The sequence below is a fragment of the Ascaphus truei genome, chromosome 15 (assembly GCF_040206685.1).
Source record: "Ascaphus truei isolate aAscTru1 chromosome 15, aAscTru1.hap1, whole genome shotgun sequence".
NCBI classification, from domain to species: domain Eukaryota; kingdom Metazoa; phylum Chordata; class Amphibia; order Anura; family Ascaphidae; genus Ascaphus; species Ascaphus truei.
In genome coordinates, this window is record NC_134497.1 from 3,490,999 (window position 1) to 3,517,089 (window position 26,091).

General features: G+C 51.0%; 1 protein-coding gene across 1 annotated transcript; it reads right to left on the bottom strand.

The window, feature by feature from the left end:
- Positions 1-636: 636 nt before the first annotated feature.
- Positions 637-22,989, bottom strand: SLC2A10 (solute carrier family 2 member 10). Its single transcript, XM_075571298.1, has 6 exons — positions 22,834-22,989; positions 20,335-20,420; positions 16,080-17,444; positions 14,578-14,700; positions 13,637-13,772; positions 637-3,185 (listed from the first exon to the last, which is right to left on the bottom strand). The coding sequence occupies exons 2-6, from the start codon at positions 20,336-20,338 to the stop codon at positions 3,092-3,094; spliced, it is 1,722 nt and encodes a 573-aa protein (XP_075427413.1). The 5' UTR covers positions 20,339-20,420; positions 22,834-22,989; the 3' UTR covers positions 637-3,091.
- Between the last annotated feature and the right edge of the window lie 3,102 nt (positions 22,990-26,091).

Consider the following 26,091-nt stretch of genomic DNA (forward strand, 5'->3'; position numbering starts at 1 on the left):
GTTAAATAGAGGCCATTGAGTTCTTAGAATGGACTGCCAGGTCAGCCCCACGCGTGGTGTAACTTAGACAAACAGCTGAGGCTTTTTTAGGAAACGTTCCTCGGAATTTGTTTCAGTGTTGGTGGGTACTCTGGAAAAAAACATACCGCCACATTACTTTAATAACCAGCCAAATGCAACGGACATGCTGCAAAATAAATACTGACTCATGTCAGGTCACCAAGGAAAATACCTTCCCGCGCATTCCGCGGTCTTAACAGCTGATCAATGGCCCCAAGACTGGAGCAACGTTAGCGAACAAAACAGCATCAGTTTTTCTTGTTCGTTTCTTAAAGAACAGGAATCCCGGAGAAACCGCTGGAAATCTGTGTTCTTCCAGAGATCTGGTGGATGTGTGCACCAATTCCTCACTCTGGAGACAGATAAATAGACTTCTAAAGGCAGGGGTGTTCAGCCCCAATTCTAATGCCCCCCTTTCCTCCCTCCACCCCTTCCACCCCTTCCCCCAACAGGTCAGGTTTCAGGATATCCCTGCTTCAGCACAAGTGCTCAATCAGTGGCTGTCAAAGGCTGAGCCACCTATTCTGAAGCAGGGATATCCTGAAACCCTGACCTGCAGGGGCTTATTATTTGTCCAATTCCTACAGAAAAGTCATTGAAAATGTCACTGACAAATAGAGTGGTAATTATGTGGCAGATAAACACGTGGCCTAAATACAGTGCAGATTAAATCACGAAGGCAGCAATGTATCAGTCTTCTGAAACGAGCTTCAGCATGCATTTCTATTAACCAGCGGGCGTCGGGGTCCCCCGGTAGGAACTCGTGCGGGGTTTCCTGCATGTGATAGAGACCGGTTAGCGCTTAGATTCCGCCGACACGGGAGAGAGGGAGAAACAGGAAACGGAGACACACAATACATACGGTACATCCTCCCAGCGCACCATCAAGTCACGCTACAAATAGCGACCCAAGTGGGGAAAGAATTAGGGCGGGAATAGTCACCTGTTAACGTTGTCTTAGCATCGATTTAGAGCGGCATTCCCAGTGCGCTATATTTATTACACAGATACGAAGCAGGGGGTCCCCGAAGCTGAAATTAATGGGGTTCAGTTCTGGAAACCCCTTGTTTCAATCCTGTGTAAATAAAAGGTTTAAAAAAGTGCTTGGATTGCTCTTTAACTGCAAAACGTGTGTTCACAGCCCATGGAATGGTACGTACTGCAGGTCTCCAAGTCTGCATCAAAATGAATGTGCGTAGGTTTGTCAGGAGCCCCATCTAGTGGCAGAACACAAGAACTGCGCGGTGTGTGTCTACGATACCATCATTCGTTAACAGCCATTTATTCCAATGCCGTCAGAGTCCTGATTCAGACAGCGTGTCTACCCCAGTTTCAACTATTAAAGATATGAAAAGCTGTGCAATGCGGCAGGTATATACTTATAGGGCACCGTGTTAAAATGGATGAGATGTAGAGAGTGACGCACTTTGCTCATTTGCATGGCTTTACCCAGAATCCCTGGCTCCAGTGGAAGCGCGGTTTACCAAGCGATCATGGGGACAGACAGGGTTACAGACCTGTCTGAGACGTGGAAATGCACCACAAGTGGGATTTTTATTTACTGTACAGTGGAAGGTTTTTGACACTTATTTACCCACCATAAACTTTTTTAAATGTCAACTTTTAAAGAAGAATGACTAATTTTATGGGCGTTAGTCAGTAAAAGACAATACATGGTTGTTTTTCTCAATGGTCGTTAACATTTGCCATTAAATGAATAGGCCTCTTTTGCATTTTATGACTCACACTTCTTAGCTGTATTGCCCGAGTTGGATCTTTGACGGCCAGCTGGAGTGTAAACTGTGGATACAACTAAATATATAAAAAATGACCATCATTAACTTAGAGCTTGCATCCTCAACGTACTTATTACTTAGAGTGTTTTATAAATCCACAGTATGTAGGGGAGCATTACTGTTATTGACAAACTGTAAATAAATGCACAAGACTCATTAAAGCTTCACATGAGTGAGAAAAGAAATCTCCCAAAAGTGCAATCACTTATCAAAGTCAAAACAAATACAGATCGCTCAGATACTTGTAACTGGAGAGTGAACTTACTGTGCTCCTAAATGTTAGCGTAGCTGTACATTTTTGGCCATATTGCCTAAACGGTGCGATTCCATAAGACACCTCATGACACATTCACTAGAAAGGGCTTGCAGGTATCTTCTGACTACTTCAGAAATACGGGTCTTCATGTCTTAAACACATAGCTTTGCCTGTAAAACTAAAGAATGGGTATGAGAACAATCCCATCCTATGTATCCAGCCCTCACCCAATGTCTTCTCCAGACTAGTACAGCTGAACCCCTTTATAACGCGGTGCTTGGGGTCCACATAATGAGACCGCGTTATAACCGGGATCGGGGGGGTGGAGGGGGGGAAATAAAATGGCCGCTGTGATCAGGACTTACCAGGGTGCAGGGGATGTGACACCACGGGTCAGCCATGTTGGGGGAGGGGGGGGGTTGTGCGCCTGTCCATGTGTATGTCCATCACCAATAAAAGCTTTTTGATAGAAGTTTGCTTTTTTATTTTTTAAACATCTATTCAAATATTTATTGGAAACAGACAGACTGACAGACACACACACACACGTCATTCGCGTGGTGCCGCTTGAGGAGCTGGGTCGCGTCCTCAACATGGTGGTGCAGACGGTCGGGAAAACAAAGGTAGGTGATGTTTGGGAGCCAAGCTCAGCCCATGTTATAAGCGGATCCGTGTTGTAGCGGATCGCGCTAGAACGGGGTTGAGCTGTATTACTCTTGCTACGTGGCGGAACAATGAGATACATTGTAGCAGGAGTTGCTTGGAACAGAGGTGAAGCTATGGGGAATGCATGCCTATTCTTTTATAGAAATAAGGCCATTGGAAATTGCAAGAAAGATGGATCGCAAAAAGGATGGTAGATTGTTCTTCTATCCTTCCATTATTTCATGCATCAGATACATTTCTGATATGGACAGTCCAGTCCCCTTGTAATTTATGTAAATATTACGAGGGGTGCAAAATCCATAAATTAGCATCTTCATAAGGTGTTTGCAATTCCCATTCTTTGGTATTGAGGACCAGATACCCGATGTCTTCTAAGTCTTTTCCACAACTGATTTCCCGCTAGTGACCTGCAAAACAATGAACTTGGTCACTATAATAAATGCTCCTTTACAACAATAAGGAAAAATACTGGATTACGGTAATTATAACGATTTTAACCCCGCCCTGACACCATTAGAAAAGGTTGGAGCCCAAATATAACAGTAAGTCTATAGAAAGGAATATGAATCACTGTTCCTGATTGATTTATTGCTAGTTTGTGCTTGGTTATCACATCTTGTATGTAAAGCATGTTGCCTAGGAGAAATATCTGACTCTTCCCCATTCACAAATTTGTCGCTTCTTCCTCCGTAATATTGCCAAGATCAATAGGAAGTCAGAAGCCCCAGGCAACATCAAGAAGAATGGGAACACGGGGGTGGGAATTACTAGTAGGAACAGGAAATAGAAAAATACGTTTGGGTGCTATAAAAGGTTTGTGACATTGCATTCTTCTTATAGACATTAAAATGGCAGGGGACTAGGCACACAACAATAACAAATGACCGCTGTTGGACAACAAAAGGACTCAAGCTTGATATCCAGAGATATGAAGGAGACTCCATTTTTGGAGGAAAACATAGGTCATGAGGAGTAAAAGGAAGGACTGAACAATATACAAAAAGTAAACTGTCTAGAGCTACAAAGAAAATAGAGACTTGCTACAGTGTCAACTGGAAGATCAATATATGGCGATAATGGGTGCTCTAACAGTCCAGAAAAATATATATTCAATTGATTGATGAGAAAAACACATATAGCTCAACTATGGAGTGGGTGAACTACTGGGTGAGTAACGTATCAAAACTAGTAGCATAAGTATCCTGAAGGCAACAGAAAAGACATGTAAAAACACACTGTGCTGTACCTCATTGGAGGTAGCTGTATAGTGTATCCAAAACTCACCCCAATCAGTAGTAAAGAAGATGATCCATGTAAATAAGTATCAGAGAGCCTTACCCACTCCTAGAGCTTGTGCAAATCCAGATGGAAGATCATTGGAAAAGCATCTAAACAATTGATATACAAGGCTGTGCTGAATCTCTCTCGATAGACAGATATAAACGGGTTACTGCACCAGCTTGCACAGAAAAGTAGGATATTCTGTGATATCACACTATACTGTATGTTGTGTTATTAGCGGGAGCAATAAAGTCTACCACATCTATATATACAGACCTTTGGGATTACAATAGCCTTAAAAGGTTAACTGTGTGGGCCCAGACAGAGAAATACCGCTTGCCCATCACATGGTCCTGGGGTGATTCAGCAGAAGTTAAGCTCTGCCCACTTTTGCCTGGAGAGAGGAACGTCACAGATAGATAGATATATTTAGAAGCTTCTGGAACCCAGATCTCAGGAGTAGGGGGATCTCACTGTGAATAGTGTGCATACATTCATATGAGTGTAAGGATCCCCTGTTATTGTTTTATAGAGAGGGACAATACCCTTGTTAGGTAGTGTTCCACAGAGATGGCTCCCTTCACCATTAAAGTTTCATGGAGAGGCTGCCTATGCCCAGGTGGGACTCAAGAGGCCATAGCCACAAGGCATAGTTGGACCATCTCCATCAACGGGTCCATAGCAGGCCTCACTCCAGACTGCCACAAGGTGGTACGCAGTGCCCGAGGGAGGGACCCTCATCACCGACAGAGGGAGATTAGCAAAAGGCTTGTCAGAGACCCATGAGATGGAGCTCTAACGAAGCCATGAAGAAGAGGGCTTCCATAGGTAACAAAGGGGGTCGAGCCTCAGCACCTGCCCCGCGGGCCGGGATAGGGGCAGCTAGGTAAGGAAGGTTCACACAGCACCAGGGGAGAATGCAGTTATGTCCATACCAAGTTCCCTGTGTATATGGATGTAACAATAAAGCTGCTGTTGAATGAATAAAGTTCCAGGCGCCCATCAATGCTAGATCATCGCCCGGCTGCCGGAATCCAGCACCCTGACCAGGTAACCACATCTTCGTAAGCCACGGTAAGAGACATTAATCTAAACTACCTAAGAGCCGGGCAGCCGGGGAGGGACACACACCGCACACACACCACAACAAGTCGGCAATGCCGTTACAGGACAGAAAGTAAAGGAAACCTACAAGAAACATCTATAGCACATTGTGAGGAAGCGCATCGTCTCAATCCGAAGCTTCTCCAGCAAAAAACAGAGACGTTCCGCAGATGTCCCATTTATGCTGCCAAACCATGTAAGCCCTGCAGCACCACAGATATTTTCCATGGGATAAGTCTAAGCCAATCAGCTGTAGGCATTTGTGGTTAGGCTCAGCTTCCAATCTTATACAAAAAACTTAAAATCCAGAAACAATGGAAAGAGGGAAAAAAAAAAAAAAGTTATTATTTCAAATGTATTTAAGAACGTCAAAAGAGAATGAGGTAACTGTAATAGCTTAATTTGTGAACAGCAAAGCAGAACACATATCATAACCGGGGGGATTCGTACTGTAATCAGGCAGGCCGCCACGGTGAAACGCTGGCTGCGCTTTAATTACATGCGGTTCTTGGAGACGTCTCGATGATGAGGTAAAAAAAAAAATTAAAAAAAATTAAGAAACACAAAAAAACCTCTTCGCTAAATACAGGCGAGGGTTTATTTGAAATTCTTGATGATGTAAAGGACATCTTTTAACGGTTTCTTGCAAAAAGTCGTGTTTTGGCAGGGTTACCTGGCGATAACAGGACACGAATACCCACACGTACGTTACTGGAAGAGTTGAAAGTGTTGTGGAGATGAGCGCATACAAAAGAAGAAGAGGACATACAAAATAAAATATAACGTACACAAGTCACTGCTTGTGAAGGTAAAACGGGGGGGGGGGGGGAGATTCTGAGTTCTGAATAAATAATCAGTGTTCTCACACGGGCATGCGTGAGTAAAGGTCACTAAGGGTCGTCTTCAGACACTGTCAGGTGCTTCTGTTAGTCGTGGATATCCTCACAAGCTGGAATGTACTTGTTGATAGTAGACACACGGGCAGAAGAGAACACGATAACCCAGTGTAAGCAGAGTAATAAAAATGAATAATCAATGAACTCCGCAGACTATCCCGGTAGCGGCGATTCCCTTCTTCCGCGTCCGGATGGCAGGGCTGGGTCCCAGATGTACACAAGGACTACGGATGCTGTTGTAGGTCAAAAAGGCTCCCCGTTCCACCAGTAACAACGCGTTTCGCAAGCGCACTTGCTTCCTCAGAACCTGAGGAAGAGCTTCGGTAGAGCTCCATCTCATGGATCTGACAAGCCTTGTGCTAATTCCCCCCCCCCCCCCCTTTACAAGCAGTTACTTGTGTACATTATATTGTATTTTGTGTGCCTTTTCTTCTTTTGTATGTGCTCATCTCCACAACACTATCATGTCCACTAAGGATCGAGGGATGATCCTTCTCGATTGAGCTGCAGCATCTTATGGGCCAGTATCATTTGTTTATTACTTTTTCAGTTTCAGTCCCTACCCCACTAGGGGATTATAATTGTCTTGTACACCAATATTTCGAGCGAGCGCCACCGTCACCTTTTTTTCTATGGCTACTGGTAGAGTAGAAGACTCTGTGGTAGATCCACGGAAGGACGTCACTTTTGCGCTAATAACGGTCGTTACTGATAATCAGGAGCAAAGTTATTTTTCCTTCAGTTTAAACGGGTATCCGGAAGGCTAATGAGATGCAAGTGTGACGTCAGTCAGAAAAAACGCTGCCCGTAGGAATATTCCGTGTATGTAATGGGATTGTCGTAGTGCCGAGACACGTTAAACAGCACACTGCACAGGCGCATTGGAAAAAAAGGCTAATTGGCGTTTGTGATGCGTTACCCAACATAACAGCCATGAGCGTGTTTCAATTTCAAATAAATACACGTTACAATTTGGGAGGGGGTGTCCTAACTAGCGAGGTGCTGGGCGTCGCTTCACAAGGCTTACCCAAAGCAGCTTCAGCGTCCGTAGGGTTCCGGTCCCTCAAGACCTCAGGGATGCGATTTCAGCAAAAGCAACTTTGAATTTCCTCCTTGGATCGGCACCCAATCTGGTTTTGGGGTGTCTCCGGCACAGCCCGGTTGTGGGGGTGTCTCCGGTACAGCCCGGTTGTGGGGGTGTCTCCAGCACAGCCCGGTTGTGGGGGTGTCTCCGGCACAGCCCGGTTGTGGAGGTGTCTCCGGCACAGCCCGGTTGTGGGGGTGTCTCCGGCACAGCCCGGTTGTGGGGGTGTCTCCGGCACAGCCCGGTTGTGGGGGTGTCTCCGGCACAGCCCGGTTGTGGGGGTGTCTCCGGCACAGCCCGGTTGTGGAGGTGTCTCCGGCACAGCCCGGTTGTGGGGGTGTCTCCGGCACAGCCCGGTTGTGGGGGTGTCTCCGGTACAGCCCGGTTGTGGGGGTGTCTCCGGCACAGCCCGGTTGTGGGGGTGTCTCTGGCACAGCCCGGTTGTGGGGGTGTCTCCGGCACAGCCCGGTTGTGGGGGTGTCTCCAGCACAGCCCGGTTGTGGGGGTGTCTCCGGCACAGCCCGGTTGTGGGGGTGTCTCCGGCACAGCCTCAGAGGACGCCGCTGAGTTAGCTTACAGGCCAACTCAAGGAACGTTTGTGGAGCTCAGATCAGTCACGCCTTTACACTTTCCCCATATCCATAGGGAAGCATGGAGGTCGGGGAGCCAACCAATCACAGCACGGATGTTATGCACTGGCCAATCACCGAGCAAGGCCTCACCTGGAATTTACCAATTTGGGCCGGAGGTGGCGACTGTGCGGCTTGGAGAGTCCACAGGGGTGGGCTTAAGGGGAGCGGAGATTTCAAACCAGCCAATGAGAGCAGTGCTTACAGGGCTCATACCCAGCAATGGTTCCCACAGCTGGCAGGATATGACCCGCAGAGATGTGTGTCTGGGAGGAACAAAGACACCGCTCCTCCAGCCAGACCTCTCCCAGACCGGAGTGCTGCCCATCCCCGCACTCACAATGACCCCAAGCACCGCTCCTCCAGCCAGACCTCTCCCAGACCGGAGTGCTGCCCATCCCCGCGCTCACAATGATCCCAAGCATCGCTCCTCCAGCCAGACCTCTCCCAGACCGGAGTGCTGCCCATCCCCGCGCTCACAATGATCCCAAGCACTGCACCTCCCTTTCCGTGTGCAACATAACCCCAGATTCCTGTGTGCACAGACTGAATAAGCACATTACCAGCCTCCCACACAGAGGAGGCACAGGAACACAGGAATCACATGTTTACACAGAGTAAAGGGTTACAGACATTATTATATTTTGGTCATTTTAACCAGAAGATGGATATACAGGGGAAATCCTATGTATCCGGAGGCAGCCAATGGCTTAACCCTTAATATGCCAGCCACTTTGCCCCTTCCATCACAGGGATGTATTCTGTATGAAAATGTATTTTTCAGGACCATCAAACAGACAGCCCGAGGCCACAGAGCCAGTGCCCGGGGCCGCAGAGCCAGTGCCCGAGGCCGCAGAGCCAGTGCCCGAGGCCGCAGAGCCAGTGTCCGAGGCCGCAGAGCCAGTGCCCGAGGCCGCAGAGCCAGTGCCCGGGGCCGCACAGCCAGTGCCCGAGGCCGCACAGCCAGTGCCCGAGGCCGCAGAGCCAGTGCCCGAGGCCGCACAGCCAGTGACCGAGGCCGCACAGCCAGTGCCGGGGGCCGCAGAGCCAGTGCCCGAGGCCGCAGAGCCAGTGCCCGAGGCCGCAGAGCCAGTGCCCGAGGCCGCACAGCCAGTGCCCGAGGCCGCACAGCCAGTGCCCGAGGCCGCACAGCCAGTGCCCGAGGCCGCAGAGCCAGTGCCCGAGGCCGCACAGCCAGTGCCCGAGGCCGCACAGCCAGTGCCCGAGGCCGCACAGCCAGTGCCCGAGGCCGCAGAGCCAGTGCCCGGGGCCGCAGAGCCAGTGCCCGAGGCCGCAGAGCCAGTGCCCGGGGCCGCAGAGCCAGTGCCCGGGGCTGCAGAGCCAGTGCCCGAGGCCGCAGAGCCAGTGCCCGGGGCCGCAGAGCCAGTGCCCGAGGCCACAGAGCCAGTGTCCGGGGCCGCAGAGCCAGTGCCCGAGGCCGTAGAGAAAGTGCCCGGGGCCGCAGAGCCAGTGCCCGAGGCAGCAGAGCCAGTGACCAAGGCCGCAGAGCCAGTGACCAAGGCCGCAGAGCCAGTGACCGAGGCCGCAGAGCCAGTGCCCGGGGCCGCAGAGCCAGTGCCCAGGGCCGCAGAGCCAGTGCCCGAGGCCGCAGAGCCAGTGCCCGAGGCCGCACAGCCAGTGACCGAGGCCGCAGAGCCAGTGCCCGAGGCCGCACAGCCAGTGCCCGAGGCCGCACAGCCAGTGCCCGAGGCCGCAGAGCCAGTGCCCGAGGCCGCACAGCCAGTGACCGAGGCCACACAGCCAGTGCCCGGGGCCGCAGAGCCAGTGCCCGAGGCCGCAGAGCCAGTGCCCGAGGCCGCAGAGCCAGTGCCCGAGGCCTCACAGCCAGTGCCCGAGGCCGCAAAGCCAGTGCCCGAGGCCGCACAGCCAGTGCCCGAGGCCGCACAGCCAGTGCCCGAGGCTGCACAGCCAGTACCCGAGGCCGCACAGCCAGTGCCCGAGGCCGCACAGCCAGTGCCCAGGGCCGCACAGCCAGTGCCCGAGGCCGCACAGCCAGTGCCCGGGGCCGCAGAGCCAGTGCCCGGGGCCGCAAAGCCAGTGCCCGGGGCCGCAGAGCCAGTGCCCGGGGCCGCAAAGCCAGTGCCCGAGGCCGCAGAGCCAGTGCTCGGGGATGCAGAGCCAGTGCCCGAGGCCTCACAGCCAGTGCCCGAGGCCGCAAAGCCAGTGCCCGAGGCCGCACAGCCAGTGCCCGAGGCCGCACAGCCAGTGCCCGAGGCCGCAGAGCCAGTGCCCGAGGCCGCACAGCCAGTGCCCAGGGCCGCACAGCCAGTGCCCGAGGCCGCAGAGCCAGTGCCCGAGGCCGCACAGCCAGTGCCCAGGGCCGCACAGCCAGTGCTCGGGGATGCAGAGCCAGTGCCCGAGGCCTCACAGCCAGTGCCCGAGGCCGCAAAGCCAGTGCCCGAGGCCGCACAGCCAGTGCCCGAGGCCGCACAGCCAGTGCCCGAGGCCGCAGAGCCAGTGCCCGAGGCCGCACAGCCAGTGCCCAGGGCCGCACAGCCAGTGCCCGAGGCCGCAGAGCCAGTGCCCGAGGCCGCACAGCCAGTGCCCAGGGCCGCACAGCCAGTGCCCGGGGCCGCAGAGCCAGTGCCCGGGGCCGCAAAGCCAGTGCCCGGGGCCGCAGAGCCAGTGCCCGGGGCCGCAAAGCCAGTGCCCGAGGCCGCAGAGCCAGTGCTCGGGGATGCAGAGCCAGTGCCCGAGGCCTCACAGCCAGTGCCCGAGGCCGCAAAGCCAGTGCCCGAGGCCGCACAGCCAGTGCCCGAGGCCGCACAGCCAGTGCCCGAGGCCGCAGAGCCAGTGCCCGAGGCCGCACAGCCAGTGCCCAGGGCCGCAGAGCCAGTGCCCGAGGCCGCAGAGCCAGTGCCCGAGGCCGCACAGCCAGTGCCCGAGGCCGCACAGCCAGTGCCCGAGGCCGCAGAGCCAGTGCCCGAGGCCGCACAGCCAGTGCCCAGGGCCGCACAGCCAGTGCCCGGGGCCGCAGAGCCAGTGCCCGGGGCCGCAAAGCCAGTGCCCGGGGCCGCAGAGCCAGTGCCCGGGGCCGCAAAGCCAGTGCCCGAGGCCGCAGAGCCAGTGCTCGGGGATGCAGAGCCAGTGCCCGAGGCCTCACAGCTAGTGCCCGAGGCCGCAAAGCCAGTGCCCGAGGCCGCACAGCCAGTGCCCGAGGCCGCACAGCCAGTGCCCGAGGCCGCAGAGCCAGTGCCCGAGGCCGCACAGCCAGTGCCCAGGGCCGCACAGCCAGTGCCCGAGGCCGCAGAGCCAGTGCCCGAGGCCGCACAGCCAGTGCCCGAGGCCGCAGAGCCAGTGCCCGAGGCCGCACAGCCAGTGCCCAGGGCCGCAGAGCCAGTGCCCGAGGCCGCAGAGCCAGTGCCCGAGGCCGCACAGCCAGTGCCCGAGGCCGCAGAGCCAGTGCCCGAGGCCGCACAGCCAGTGCCCAGGGCCGCACAGCCAGTGCCCGGGGCCGCAGAGCCAGTGCCCGGGGCCGCAAAGCCAGTGCCCGGGGCCGCAGAGCCAGTGCCCGGGGCCGCAAAGCCAGTGCCCGAGGCCGCAGAGCCAGTGCTCGGGGATGCAGAGCCAGTGCCCGAGGCCTCACAGCTAGTGCCCGAGGCCGCAAAGCCAGTGCCCGAGGCCGCACAGCCAGTGCCCGAGGCCGCACAGCCAGTGCCCGAGGCCGCAGAGCCAGTGCCCGAGGCCGCACAGCCAGTGCCCAGGGCCGCACAGCCAGTGCCCGAGGCCGCAGAGCCAGTGCCCGAGGCCGCACAGCCAGTGCCCGAGGCCGCAGAGCCAGTGCCCGAGGCCGCACAGCCAGTGCCCAGGGCCGCACAGCCAGTGCCCGGGGCCGCAGAGCCAGTGCCCGGGGCCGCAAAGCCAGTGCCCGGGGCCGCAGAGCCAGTGCCCGGGGCCGCAAAGCCAGTGATCCTCTTCCTTACACAGGTGATGGAAGAGGTGGTACCAGCCGCTGTACCTGCTGAGCCCAGCCACCACGCTACAGTACCCCTGCTTCTGAGCTCCCTTATGGCCCATCAGCAGGAGCTGCTGGAAATACAGAGATGTGGCTTTCAAACCGCCACGGCCCAGCTTGGCCATATTGAGACCACGGCACATGGACCCGACCTCCAGCTGCACGAAGCAAGCCGCCCGCCACACCCAACGCACCACCATCCACGGCATGCGCCAGCCGAGCAGTGCTATGGTAAACGGCATGGGTTAAATTGCGGCAGCCCTAAATGGTCTCACATGGGCATGAAATGCTTCCGGTAACCATCATTGGGCACAACACCCGCTTCATCTAATGAGTCATTGCACACATCAAGGATCTCCCAATTGGTGGTAACTCCTCCTCCATCTACTGACTCACTGGTGCCAAGGTTGAAGCATGGCAGACCTCATGCCAATGGGGCGAGTGAGCCGGGTGGCGCGCCTGCCACGATAACGCCCTGAACTTTAACTTTCATCGCACACAGCGAGTTAACTCTGCATCAATTTCCCAACTTGTGTCTCTTGGTAATTCTTGTTCTAATAGGTAGACTTATTGTACACCGAATATTATATACAGTACCATCGCAGGCCACACAAACATAATATCCTACATGCTCTTTAATCATTAAAAAGCATAATTTAGTTCATTGCATGAAATGAATACAATAGCAGATACATCTGTTGATGTGTTTCAGACATTTATATGTTCCATCATATATATCTTTATATGATATATGTAATGAAAGGGTTAACTCATGCGAGTACCCGTTTAGACCTGCCCTTTTTCCTTGTAAGCGATTTCATGACATAAACACCGTGATAATTCTGGTCTGGATGTGAGTAACGGCAGGTACCTGGTGTGACCTTATTATCAAAAGCAAAGGAGGGAGGAATTAGAGGGTATGGCGGGAGAAGGATGCTGGTGGGTTCCGGACAGCTGCTTGCCAAGTGCAATAATTCCATCTCGGAGTTGGACTGGGTTGGGTTGGGTTGCGAATGCTGACGCCTAAACACACGCCTGTCTGCTTTTCCCTGAGTTTTTAGTGAGTGCTGGAACGTAGGATCAGGGCCGACACATGCTACAAAATACATGGGCCTCTACTCAATATTGTGATACAACAACACATCGTTAACAATACAATAACTTCTATCCAAGTGAACGCAAGTATTGACACTGCACGAGTAGCTCACGCACGATACAGAATGGAGAGGGTACAGACGAAGCTCTTATATCCGACTGGGTGTCATAAAAAAAACAGCACAAAATCATAATAAATGTTTATTACAGTATATAGCACTGATGATGTACGCAGTTCTATTCATAGACTTGTGCAGGCACAATAAGTCACTGTCCCGTAGAGCTTACAATCCAATGGTGTTGCCTGAGACAGAGAGATAAAGTGCCTTGCCCAAGGTCACGAAGAGCAGACGCTGGGATACCACCGGCGGCCATTAGCACTGAGCTCTGATATCCGGTTACGGATATTTGGTGAGGGAATGAGAAAGAGCTCTTCCTTATCCAGGGACACGCGCTACCATTTGGAAACCTTCATCAGTGAGGAAGACTTTCTATAGGAACCAAAATCTAGAAAACCCAAGCATCAAAGAATAAATGGACGTTACAAAAGCGTTGTCCATTCAAATACAATGCTTCACTTTCATTGTATTAGACCATGGGTGGCCAACTCCAGTCTTCAAGGGCCACCGACAGGTCCGGTATTAGGGATATCCCTGCTTCAGCACAGGTGGCTGTGAGCTGAAGCAGGGATGTTCCTAATACCGGACCTGTTGGTGGCCCTTGAAGACTGGAACAGGCCACCCCTGTATTAGACAGTCAGCGAGCGCTCTGGAATCTTATTTTTTATATATACCTTGTGTCGGAGAACAGTTTATCTATTTCTTCCAGTGACTGGCCTTTTGTTTCAGGAATGAAGAAGTAAATGAACACGACAGCAGCACCTCCCATCAAGCCGTACACGAGGAAAGTCCAGGAGAGTCCTATGGAATCTAAACAGAAATACACAGCACGTTAGGACGAGGTTGTGACATATTCCAGAGAACACAACGTGCCTGTGGCCGAAACCATCCATGGATATTAGAGCAGCAGAACTTGCCCGACTCTTGCGTTCTGCTCAAGGGCGTCTTCTCTCTACCCCTTCTGTATCTAAAGCCCCCTCCTGCCTAAAACCTCATACTCACTGCCCCCCAGTCAATTTGTGATGTTAAAACCAATGCAGCACCGGGCGAGGTCAACAATGTCACCGCAAAACCTTTCAAGAGCCATCAATAGTGTCACATTCTGTCTGCATTGGACTTTCCCCCCCTCTCCTGCCGGAGGAATCTCTGCAACGGATAACGACCCATATAAACCAAGCATCCGCCTGGCCCTGTAAAGCGGAGCCCTACTGTACGTTGATTTTAAAGTATGAGAAAATGGTCAAAAATGAGTGGCTATAATTATCAAACTGTGCAAGTTTGGGGTCTTTAAATCGGTCATTATTCTTTGGCTCTCGGACAAAGACCTTAGCCAGCTCAGTGGTCAATGTGGCTTAAACAAGTAGCGTCCCACGTACCCTGGCACCATCACACTTTGACCACTGGCCTAACTACACAACAAACTAAAGCTCACGCAGGTCAGTACGGGAGTAAAGTAGCTTAATAAATTGTAGCTAAAAGATGGAGGATGTAAACGCCAGCAAGCATCAATGGAATAGCAAAGCGACTATTTGCGCTACGTAGATTATCTCGTCACTGCCATAAAGAGTCACTTTTACCAGACGTTGCAGACAAACAGCAGAAGCGCCGCGCTTACCGATGACATCTAGAAACGAGAGACTGATGAACAAGTTTGCAGCCCAGTTAAAACTGTTGCAGAATGCAAAGGCTCTTCCCCGGATCTCAGCCGGATAGATTTCACTCAGAACCAACCAGGTCACTATGCAAAAAAACAAGACAAGATGGCTCCGTGAGGCGCACAGCACGCATTGCGCGCATTGCTCAACAGTAAGAGAAATATACCAGTTAACTGTGTAGGGGAGATTCTCATGGTACCTGCAGCTGCGCAGCCAAAGTCCCCCTTGCTAATGGTATTTATAAAGGTATCATTTTAAAAAAATGTGGGATTTGTTATTCTTTTAAACTAACCATTTACCGCACCTCGCTTGTACCGGAAATGATGTCGTAGCTGGTGACACAATGCGGCGGTGAAGGTGTGGAGCGGTGGCGCGAGTTGCCTTAGTAACACAGAAATTGATTGCAGATCAGAATCACCTCGTCTACCTATTCTCCTGTCCGTTGTGACATTTCAGAGGCTATCAGATCCTTCGGTTTTCGCTCATATTTTAGGGTAACCTTGTGCCTATCCTGAGCCTCCAACCCACTAGGGCAGCGGTGGCCAACTCCAGTCCTCTGGTGCCACCACAAGGTCAGTGCAGGGGTATAACCAGGGAGATATCGATATGGGGGAAATAAACCTGGGTTTTATTTAGCGCTTATCTTCAAACAATGCAACTTTAAGGCAGCACACAAATAAACACACGGCCTGTCCCTGTGTAAGGGCCGACTCACACTTCCCAGTCCCGCTCTGCAGGGCTGGGAGGACGGGCCTCTTACCACCCTCTCACCCCAAAGAGGTACCTGTTATCAGGGGCTCTTCCCCTCAGTCCGGTTCGGGGTTGGTGTCGCCCTCTGGCGGGTTCCAGTGACCGCTATGTCCTGGAATAGAGGGGCTGGTTCCCTGGGATCTCTCTGTGGCAGCACACACCTCCCCTGTGCCAGAGAGATCCCCTGCAGTGCAAGCAGGAGCTTTTCTCCCTGTCTGATGAGCCAGGTGGAGACTGGCTAATTGTCTGGAGCTCCAATTAACCAGCTCCCTGCTGGACTCAGCCAGATACAGGATTCCTATTTGGAGCCCTATTTAGACAGGGGGTTACGGCCCTGTCACAGCCAGGTATTAGGGATATCCCTGCCTCAGCACAGGTGGCACAATCAGTGGCTTGTCAAACTGAGCCACCTGTGCTGAAGCAGGGATATCCTTAAAACCCGACCTGTTGGTGGCCCTTGAGGACTGAAGTTGCCCGCACCTGCACTACAGTACCAGGTATTCCATGTAAATTAAACTCTGATGTGAGAACTTTTGACTATTAGAGAAATTTTAGTTTAAAGATATTTTATTGTAATTATTGTAAGGGACACTTGTTACCAGATTTGGGTGCGCTATCTGCTCTTTTAGGTTCTTCCGATAGACTCTGGTCCAGATTTACTAAACCAGAAGGTCCATTAAAATAAATATTTACCTTTTTATTCAATACTTACTTGGTCCAAATCCAATGGAGAACGCACTTACAAATGCCATCATACTCAACAAAGTGATCCAGTTCAATATAATGTGATTATTAAAGAGAACAGAACTGGCAGGTGGTTCTGTAAGCTCCAGGATGTCTCCATTTGACCGCAGAGACTTCTCCACACTCCAAGCATGGGAGGAAACAGAGATTAGAGCTGTGCTCTTGCTGGTAAGTCCTGATGTGAAGCTCTGTGATCTAGTCACTGAAACACGCTCATGGCCTTGACTATCTCTGGTATCCAAGGGAGCAGTCAGGCCAGTAAAGGGTTCTAGCATTACAGAAGAATTGAGAAGATCATGAGACATATTTAGTCTTGTAACAAATTCACAATCCTTGCGAGTGTCTAATTCAATGGTAAAACTTACCAACCCAATTCCTGTTATGGAGACAGTCATCACTATGCATCCAGCAATAAGCAAGATTCTTCTTCCGGCTTTGTCGGCACAAACCATAGCAACTAGTGTTGAAACAACTTTTACCGCCCCAAGCCCAACAGATGCTAGAACCGCAGAGGAATTGCTTTGAAAACCTGCGGAACGAAATATTGTTGAGGCATAGTATAGAATATTAGGTTGCCCAGTTAGTTGTTGGAACAGCACCAATCCTAAGCCAACCATAGTCCTTGTTCTCATATTGTCTTTAGAACTGAAGAGGTCCATAAATGAGTAATGTCTCTCGTTGCTTGGCTCGTGTGTTACTTCCGTGTCGTCGATATTCTGTAATTGAATGAGGCCATTCTGGGTTTCTTGGTCCCATGTGTTTAATATAGGAGCATTGGAAGGGAGGAATAGGATACAGACAAACTGTACAATAGCTGGGCCAATAGCCAAGCCAAACATGTATTTCCAACCCTCGTTCACACTGGATAAGAAGTAGTTCATTGCATAAGACAGTAAAATGCCCACAGTAATGCCAGTCTCATACAGAGACACGAGCATGCCACGCTGGTGAGGGCGTACTATTTCTGAGACATAAATACAGCATGCCATGGATGAGATGGATATGGCAAACCCAATGGTGACACGTCCAATTACCAGCCACCAAAATGTACTGGCCCATATTAAAATAAGGCTTCCAGCCAACACCACCATATTGCTGGCCAGTATGGATTTCTGACGGCCATAACGATCAATGATCACCCCTCCACCCAGAGATGCAAGAAGAGCTCCTATTAAAATGGCGCTAACAAGTGCTTCTTGTTCCAAGCAGCTGAAGTAATATTCTGTCTTCAGCTGAAGCAACGCACCGGAAATTATTCCGAGCTCGTATCCAAAAATCAGCCCGCCCAACATGGAAACCGTAGCTGGTAAGAGGAGGACGCATTGGGTGAGACCTGAAATAAATGATTGGAAAATGTTTGTGATAATGTGCAATTTATTCCTGTGGGATATGTATCAAATTCTCTGGCGTACATAACTGGATCATTTACACTTTGATATATTTTAAAAGAATAAAACAAGTGTGATGGATCCAGCCATATATACACCTGCCCTCCCCCGCGCCTCCCGGCCCTCCCGGCTCTCACCCGCGCCTCCCGGCTCTCACCCGCGCCTCCCTGCTCTCCCTCGCGCCTCCCTGCTCTCACCCGCGCCTCCCTGCTCTCACCCGCGCCTCCCTGCTCCCTCTTCACCTGCTAATGGTGTTAAATTAGATGGGTGAATATTGACGAAACTTAAAACAAGCATCCCAATAACCTGCACTCATGGCTATTGTCCCACAGTCACTCCAACCACCCATTGTGACCAAGCACTGCCATCTACTGCACTTACTCCCTCACCTCCTGTCTCTGTAAGTCTCCCATCATACCACTTAGATTGTAAGCTCTCCGGGGCAGGGATTTGCTTTCCTATTGTCTGATTTTGCAGCGCTTATTGTATTATTATAATTCCCTGTCCTGTATTCTTTGTTAAGCGCTGAGTACACTTTTGGCGCTACAGGTATATAAAGATATACATACATTTAAAGGGGTTTATTTTGTCCATACAAGTGTCCCAGCTGCAAAACTTAAGCAAACATTTGTAACCAGTTTTATGAAAGGAAAGTAGCATTACAGCTGCAGTTTAAACAATATCCTACGTGTGTGTCTGTCTTTAATAAATCAGTTCTGTACTATGAGAAAATACCTGTAGCATTTAAAAAAAAAGAAAGTGACTGCCTGGTCACATGATCTTCCCCACAGAACTTTGCATCTTTGGTCCTCATCTGCAGCACCGACAGTGATTTAAAGAACCCCCGAGTCGAATATTCAGCGATCGATCACAGGAGAACGGATCGATCAGCAGCTTAGCTAATCACTTATCAGTGTGCAGATTGTATTCATGCACATATTGAATGGATTATATTTTAGAACTACAGCTTTAACACGTGTGTGTGTGTGTGTGTATGCATATATACAGCTAAACCCCGTTATAACGCGGGTCTCGGGGTCCACCCCGAGACCACCGCGTTACTAACGGGGTCGCGAGAAAAAAAAATGGCCGCCGCGCTTTAGCGCATATTCATCCCGCGGGACAGGAGATGGGAGCGGGCATGTCCCTCCGCTCCCCGCTTCCCCCTGTCACCGCGGGACAGGCCGCGGGGCAGGAGATGGGAGCGGGGATGTCTCTCCTGTCCCCGCTTCCCCCTGTCACCTCGGGACAGGCCGCGGGGCAGGAGATGGGAGCGGGGATGTCCCTCCGCTCCCCGCTTCCCCCTGTCACCTCGGGACAGGCCGCGGGGCAGGAGATGGGAGCGGGGATGTCCCTCCTGTCCCCGCTTCCCCCTGTCACCTCGGGACAGGCCGCGGGGCAGGAGATGGGAGCGGGGATGTCCCTCCTGTCCCCGCTTCCCCCTGTCACCTCGGGACAGGCCGCGGGGCAGGAGATGGGAGCGGGGATGTCCCTCCTGTCCCCGCTTCCCCCTGTCACCTCGGGACAGGCCGCGGGGCAGGAGATGGGAGCGGGGATGTCCCTCCTGTCCCCGCTTCCCCCTGTCACCTCGGGACAGGCCGCGGGGCAGGAGATGGGAGCGGGGATGTCTCTCCTGTCCCCGCTTCCCCCTGTCACCTCGGGACAGGCCGCGGGGCAGGAGATGGGAGTGGGGATGTCCCCTCAGGTCGCCGCTTACCTCAGAACCATGCTGCCTGCATGGAGGTTGTAGCGGGGGGTTTCTTCTCCCCACCGCTGTCCCCGGTGCTCCCGCTGCCTGCGCGGGAGGAGGGGGGGGAGCGGGTGGTGGTGCTGGTCGCGGCCCGTCTGTGTAGAGTGAGAGAGTGTGTGTGTATGTATATATGGGAGAGAAAGTGTGTGTGTGTATATGGGTGTGTGAGTGTGGGTAAGTGTCTGAGTGTGTGTGTAAGTGTGTGTAAGTGTGTGTGAGTGTGTGTGAGTGTCTGTGAGTGTCTGTGAGTGTGTAAGTGTGTGTGAGTGTGTGTGAGTGTGTGTGAGTGTGTGTGAGTGTGTGTGAGTGTGTGTGAGTGTCTGTGAGTGTCTGTGAGTGTCTAAGTGTGTGTGAGTGTGTGTGAGTGTCTGTGAGTGTGTAAGTGTGTGTGAGTGTGTGTGAGTGTGTGTCTGTGAGTGTCTAAGTGTGTGTAAGTGTGTGTAAGTGTGTGTAAGTGTGTGTGAGTGTGTGTGAGTGTCTAAGTGTGTGTAAGTGTGTGTGTGTGTGTGTGTGTGTGAGTGTGTGTGAGTGTCTGTAAGTGTGCGTAAGTGTGCGTGAGTGTGCGTAAGTGTGTGTGAGTGTGCGTGAGTGTGGTCAGTGTGTGTGCAGTGTGTCAGTGTGAGCAATGAGCAGTGTGTGTGCAGTGTGCAGTGTGTGTGCAGTGTGGCAGTGAGCAATGAGCAATGAGCAGTGTGTGTGCAGTGAGTGTGTGCAGTGTGTCAGTGTGAGCAATGAGCAGTGTGTGTGCAGTGTGCAGTGTGTGTGCAGTGTGGCAGTGTGAGCAATGAGCAGTGTGTGTGCAGTGAGTGTGTGCAGTGTGCAAAAAAAAAAATGTAAAAAAATTTTTTTTAAAAAATTTTTTTTTTTTTTTTTTTTTTTAAAAAAAAACGGGAGCCACGGGAAAACCGCGTTATAACCGAATCGCGGTATAACGAGGCGCGTTATAACGGGGTTTAGCTGTATATATACATACGTGTGTGTGAGTGTGTGTATATATGTGTGTGTGTCCCAGTTTTGCATCAAGGATACTGATAAATAGACCTTTAGTCAGATACATTTAACAGCTGTTCTATCGAATCACATACCCATGGTGACTGTCAGTGTGCACACGGAGACAGACAATGTACATTTATTTTATGGCAGATTTGTTCATCTTAAAAAGACCTTTCACCTGAAGAAAAGAAAGGGAAAAAAACAAGAAGCACAAGTTAGTTTTAAAACAAATAAGAACAGAAACCATGAATTAATGGTACATTTATAAAGACAGAAAAATTATAAACAGTGACAAAAAGAATTGTATGTATCATTTTTATTATAATAAACTTTAAAATGCCATCACTTCTTGCACCCAAGTGTACTAATGGCAGTGACATGGTTAAGGGGTCAGTGTCTCCAAGGGACACAGTGTACTAATGGCAGTGACATGGTTAAGGGGTCAGTGTCTCCAAGGGACACAGTGTACTAATGGCAGTGACATGGTTAAGGGGTCAGTCCCTCCTAGGGACACAGTGTACTAATGGCAGTGACATGGTTAAGGGGCCAGTCCCTCCTAGGGACACAGTGTACTAATGGCAGTGACATGGTTAAGGGGTCAGTCCCTCCTAGGGACACAGTGTACTAGTGACATGTTTAAGGGGTCACAGCTGGGTGGTTGGTGCCTTTTTTTGTAACCACAACGTGACACCTTTACGTTAGTTTGCAAACATGGTGAGCGGAGCCCCGGGGCGTGCGCTGTGACTGGGGCGTGCGCTGTGACTGGGGCGTGCGCTGTGACTGGGGCGTGCGCTGTGACTGGGGCGTGCGCTGTGAATTCCGCTGGCTGCTCCATTTTGCATTGTCACTGTGCGATCAACAAGAGTTTGCACGGGAAGAGCCCCCCTCTCCTTATCCTGATGGGGTCCCTGATAAGGACATGGCGGGCCAAGGGGAAAAGAACACACTCGATTGATAAAACACTCCCCCAATTCAGACCCAGACACACAAAGCTCCGGTATTGACTTAACAAGGCGTTAACCTAAGTTTGGGGGGCCCCCAAGAAAGGGAATGGGGAACTGCTCCTCGAAGTAAATTGATACATTTGTTGCGGTTTTGCCGAATGAGCGACAGGAGGTTCTATACTTGGATATTCCCCGATTTCTATCCCTTCTACGTGAATGAAAGGGCCACACCCATTAATAAGGAAGCTCGCGGCGTAGCATCGGACTGTGCAGGATGCAATAAATAGGCTTTTATAGTTGGGCTCCGATGCAAACTGGCAGAACAGGAAATGCTGCAAATGTCTTAACCTCTTTATATCAACAGCAGAAATGCATTGTCCCCGCGTCACGACGCGCAGGTAAAGCCTACAGTATTTAATGAGGCATTAATCTAAGGCGGGGGTCCCAACTCTAGTACTCAAAGGGCCACCAACAGGCCAGGTTTTATGGAAATCCCGGCTTCAGCACAGGTGGCTCAATCAGTGTCTCAGTCATTCTGACTGAGCCACCTGTGCTGAAGCAGGGATATCCTGAAAACCTGGCCTGTTGGTGGCCCTTGAGTACTAGAACTGGCCACCTGTGGAATAAAAGGCACTGGCTCAGGCACAGAGTGTGAGTCTGGGGAACCTGGTTCAATTCCCAGTGTCGGCTCCTTGTGACCTTGGGCAAGTCACTTTATCTCCCTGTGCCTCAGGCACCAGAAATTAAGTTGGAAGCTCCACCGGGCAGGGACTCGCACCTGCAAAAATCATATATGTACAGCGCTGTGTACACTGCCAGTGCTATACAAGAAAAACATTATTTCGATATGCAGAGGTATGCGTTATATCCATCACAGTCACTAAACCCCGTCTGTGTGCAGTGACTTTGTGCAGTTAAGGGTTCATTAACACTGGGTGCTTTAATTAGGGGTCAGCAATTATAAATAGCAGAGGGTAGCGCTACATTTAAGGTCTAGAAAAGATTTGACCTGTGAGTCCCCAGCGCTGAATCCCACATACTATGAAAATTAAATCCACACCAGAATACGAGCTTTTCTTCATATACAATGTGCCAAACACAGTAACCACCCGAGGAGCACAGTGTAAAATAATCTGCAGTCTCAATAAAAGGACGATTGTGTGCTGGCGTGCAAAAATCGTGCCTTTTAACATTCCTATTTGAACGCTCGGTTTTAGGATCCATGAAGATTTAAATGGGGTTATTATCTCAGGGAAGTCAGACAGGGCAAAAATGCAGTAATCCCAAATCCTTAACCCCTGCACTGCCATGGTGTCTGGCAACAAAATGGTCCACAAAGCTCCCTTTTAAATCTATCATCGAATGTCAGCGCCTGATGCTCTCTAACTAATGCACAAATTCACTAACACACAGCACACATGCAGACATACACAGATCTACACAAAGTAATTTACACACAAATAGTGTAAAACAGATATATACACAATCCACGACATACCCAGATTTGTACGTGTACAGACACACACATGCGTATATACTGTTACACACTGCTACACCTGTGTGTTATGCTTATACAGGCGCCCCTGTAACTACAATGCAGACAAGTAAGGCGCGCACATTCCTACTATCTGTACGATCAGGACTCACGCTTTAGATCCACAAGCGGTCATCTGAAATACACTCAGGAGGCTGCATGAAGCTGAACTTTTTCAGGGGGAGTGTATGTTTTAGTCAGGAAGTTGGGAGGACGTGGCAAAGGTTCTCTCCCTTCTCTTCCCTGATTTCTCTCTGACTTCAGCTGCTCTCCAAAGAGGAAGAACAATGAAATGTGTCAGCCTTGTGTTATCACCCTAAGCTAATTAGGGCACGATTGAAGTGAACTGCATGAGAACACGCAGGAATATTCAGCAGCGTATGAAATAAATAATAACAATCGCTGTGTATTATTGGATAGCAAATATTGTTGCGAAGTGACATGTTATTAGATTTCATATTGTTATATTTAATTCTATATTACGGTATTAAATATGATTGAAATGCTTAATATTTCACGTTATTGCCTGCGCATTTACGTAACATTAGTATTTGTACAGTACTGTAATTATTAGTCGGAATTACAATACTAATATTGATGTTAATGTAAAAACCCATTGGCAATTTTTTTAAGCCCCTCCACTTCCAAATGGCGTGCAATAAAGTGACATGATGAAGGTGGGAACAGATTAGCGGGCGTCTGACGCAGACGGAGACCCCTAGTCCCTAACCTCCCCCCCCCCTCCATGTGCTAGAGTTTCCAGGCGTTCCGTACATATGGGAGTGTCCCTTTTTTTCAACAAATTGTCCTGTCTGGCGGGACGCACAGTTGTCCCGCATTTCAGGGGCACGTGCAGGTCCGGTTGCCAGTGATGGAAGGAAGATGGCGGCCGGCAGCGGCAGCAGAAGGACAACGCACAGGGCTGCTTCATTCAGGCATCTCTTTGGCCTCGGACATAGTGACCTCACCCGTACTGAGGCGCACAGAGGCTGAGGGAAAGCGGGTGCTTTCCCTGGCCATGCTAGATGGGGCATGCCTGGGGGGCGTGCCAAGGGGGCGTGCCTCATTGGGCGAACCGCTCATGTGACCGGCCTGTCGCGCCAAGAAATCAGTTTGAACTGATTTCTCGCGCAACGTGCACCCCCTCCCCCCGCTTCCGCGCGCCCGCCGCATGGACGCGAACACTGCCTTAAGGCAGTCGGTTCGTTCAGCCGCACGGTCTGCGGAACCATATCCGAGGCCTTTATCCGTCAGCTGTGCCGACTGCAACATCGACTGCGTTGGCCTCTGAGAAGGCACAGCTCACAGAACGCTCTGCTTCCCAACACGCTTCCTACCTGGCTGGGGCAGGCTGTGTTGCCGCAGTCACTAGTTCTTGCTTCCCTGTCTTCTGCCCCTGTTTTTGTTTTACTGGTGCTCATGCCTTAATGAATAAACAACACAGTAGAAGGGAGATAGGTATAGCCTGTGCTGTTTTCAGGGGGCTACACAAGTTATTTCCTTTAGTTTGCCTTTCTCCAGTCGTTACTTTAATCCTGCTCCTGACCTGCTCGATCCTGTGTCCAGTGGTATCTTATGTCCAGTGGCCTGTGTCCAGCTTCCTCCTCTGTTCCTGCCCGTCTTCAGATCTGGACTCCTGCTCCACTCTCCCCGTGGATTTCTCCCCGTGGATTTATCACCGGCAGACCTGATAGTTTGAGAAGCCCATAAATAAATACGTTTTTTATGCACCCGGCAGAAGCAAGAAATCTGCCACCTGTTTCTGTCGCCAGAATTCGATCCCTTTCAAGAAGCAAGAAATACCTTTTACCACAATCACGCCCTGTTTATGCAGAAACCCAAGGCTGCATTCCCTACAATATTTGAAAGTTCAACTGCTTATTCTAAGCCTCCCAATTCAAAGACAAGTTCACCTCTCCCTGCTTCCTCTGCAGTACCTGCTGTAACCCTTGCTAGTTATAAAGCCCTAGATTTAAAGGCAGGTTCCCCTTTCTCTGACTTTCCTGCAGTGGCTGATGTCCCTATTACTACTTCTAAGGTTTCTGCTTTAAAAACAGGGTCACCCTTCGCTGATTTTCCCACAAGGTTAAATATACCTATTCCCGATTCTTCTTGTACATGTTCCCCTACTGCTGGGTTCCCTGCAATGTTTGATATCCCTATCCTTAATTCTAAGGCAAAACTTTTTAAAGTTCCCCACAGTATTGACTGATTTTCAGGCTCCCACTTCAGAGACAAGCGTGTCTTTCTCTTGTCACTCTGCAGTACAGTGGTGTAACTTCTACCTGGAATGCCCGGGCAAATCCCGGGATCCCCAGCCTGAAGGGAGTCGGGACCCTCCCTCCGGACATGAGATGAACCCCCCAAACGGTTACAGCGGGCCCCCCCGCGCTCTTCCCCACACCAATGAAAGTGATTGCTGGGGGAGTGCAGGGGCCTCTATAAGAGAGCAGCCCTGCTCCATCGACGTTGCTGCATCATATGACGACACAACGTCACGTGACGACGCCTTGCCATGACAATGCGTCGTCACGGGACGCAGCGATGTCATGACGTGGCGGAACGAGGGCCAGCAGGTAAGTGAACTGCCGCTTACACTGACGTGACGCCACTGCTGCAGTGGCTAATATAACCACTGCTGATTCTCAGACTCCCACTTCAGAGTCAAGTCTATCTGTCCCTGATTCTTCTGCAGTACCTGGTATAACCACTTCTGATTCTCAGGCTCACACTTCAGAGACAAGCGTATCACTGATTCCCCTTGCAGTGCCTGCTATAACCATTGTAGTACTTCCAACAGTAATGTGGAAGGAGGTAGTAGGGCCAGGTTTGGGAGGAAGTATGAGTAGCTCTGTTTTAGCCATGTTGAGTTTAAGGCGGCGGAGGGCCATCCAGGATGATATAGCAGAGAGACATTCAGAAACTTTGGTCTGTACAGGTGTAAGGTCAGAGATAGAAAAGTAAATGTGTGTGTCGTTAGCATAGAGGTGATATTTAAATCCAAAAGATGTTATTAGGTCACCTAGAGAGAGTGTGTACAGAGAAAAGAGAAGAGGTCCCAGGACAGAGCCCTGGGGTACCCCCACAGAGAGATCAATAGAGGAGAAGGAGGTGTTAGCAGAAGAGACACTGAAAGTACGATGGGAGAGGTAGGATGAGATCCAGGATAGAGCTTTGTTCCGAATACCAAGAGTATGGAGAATGTGAAGGAGAAGAGGGTGGTCCACGGTGTCAAATGCTGCAGAGAGGTCGAGTAATATGAGCAGAGTGTAATGACCTCTGTCTTTGACAGCATGGAGGTCGTCAGTTATTTTAGTGAGGGCTGTTTCCGTGGAGTGAGCAGTGCGGAAGCCAGATTGTAGAGGGTCTAG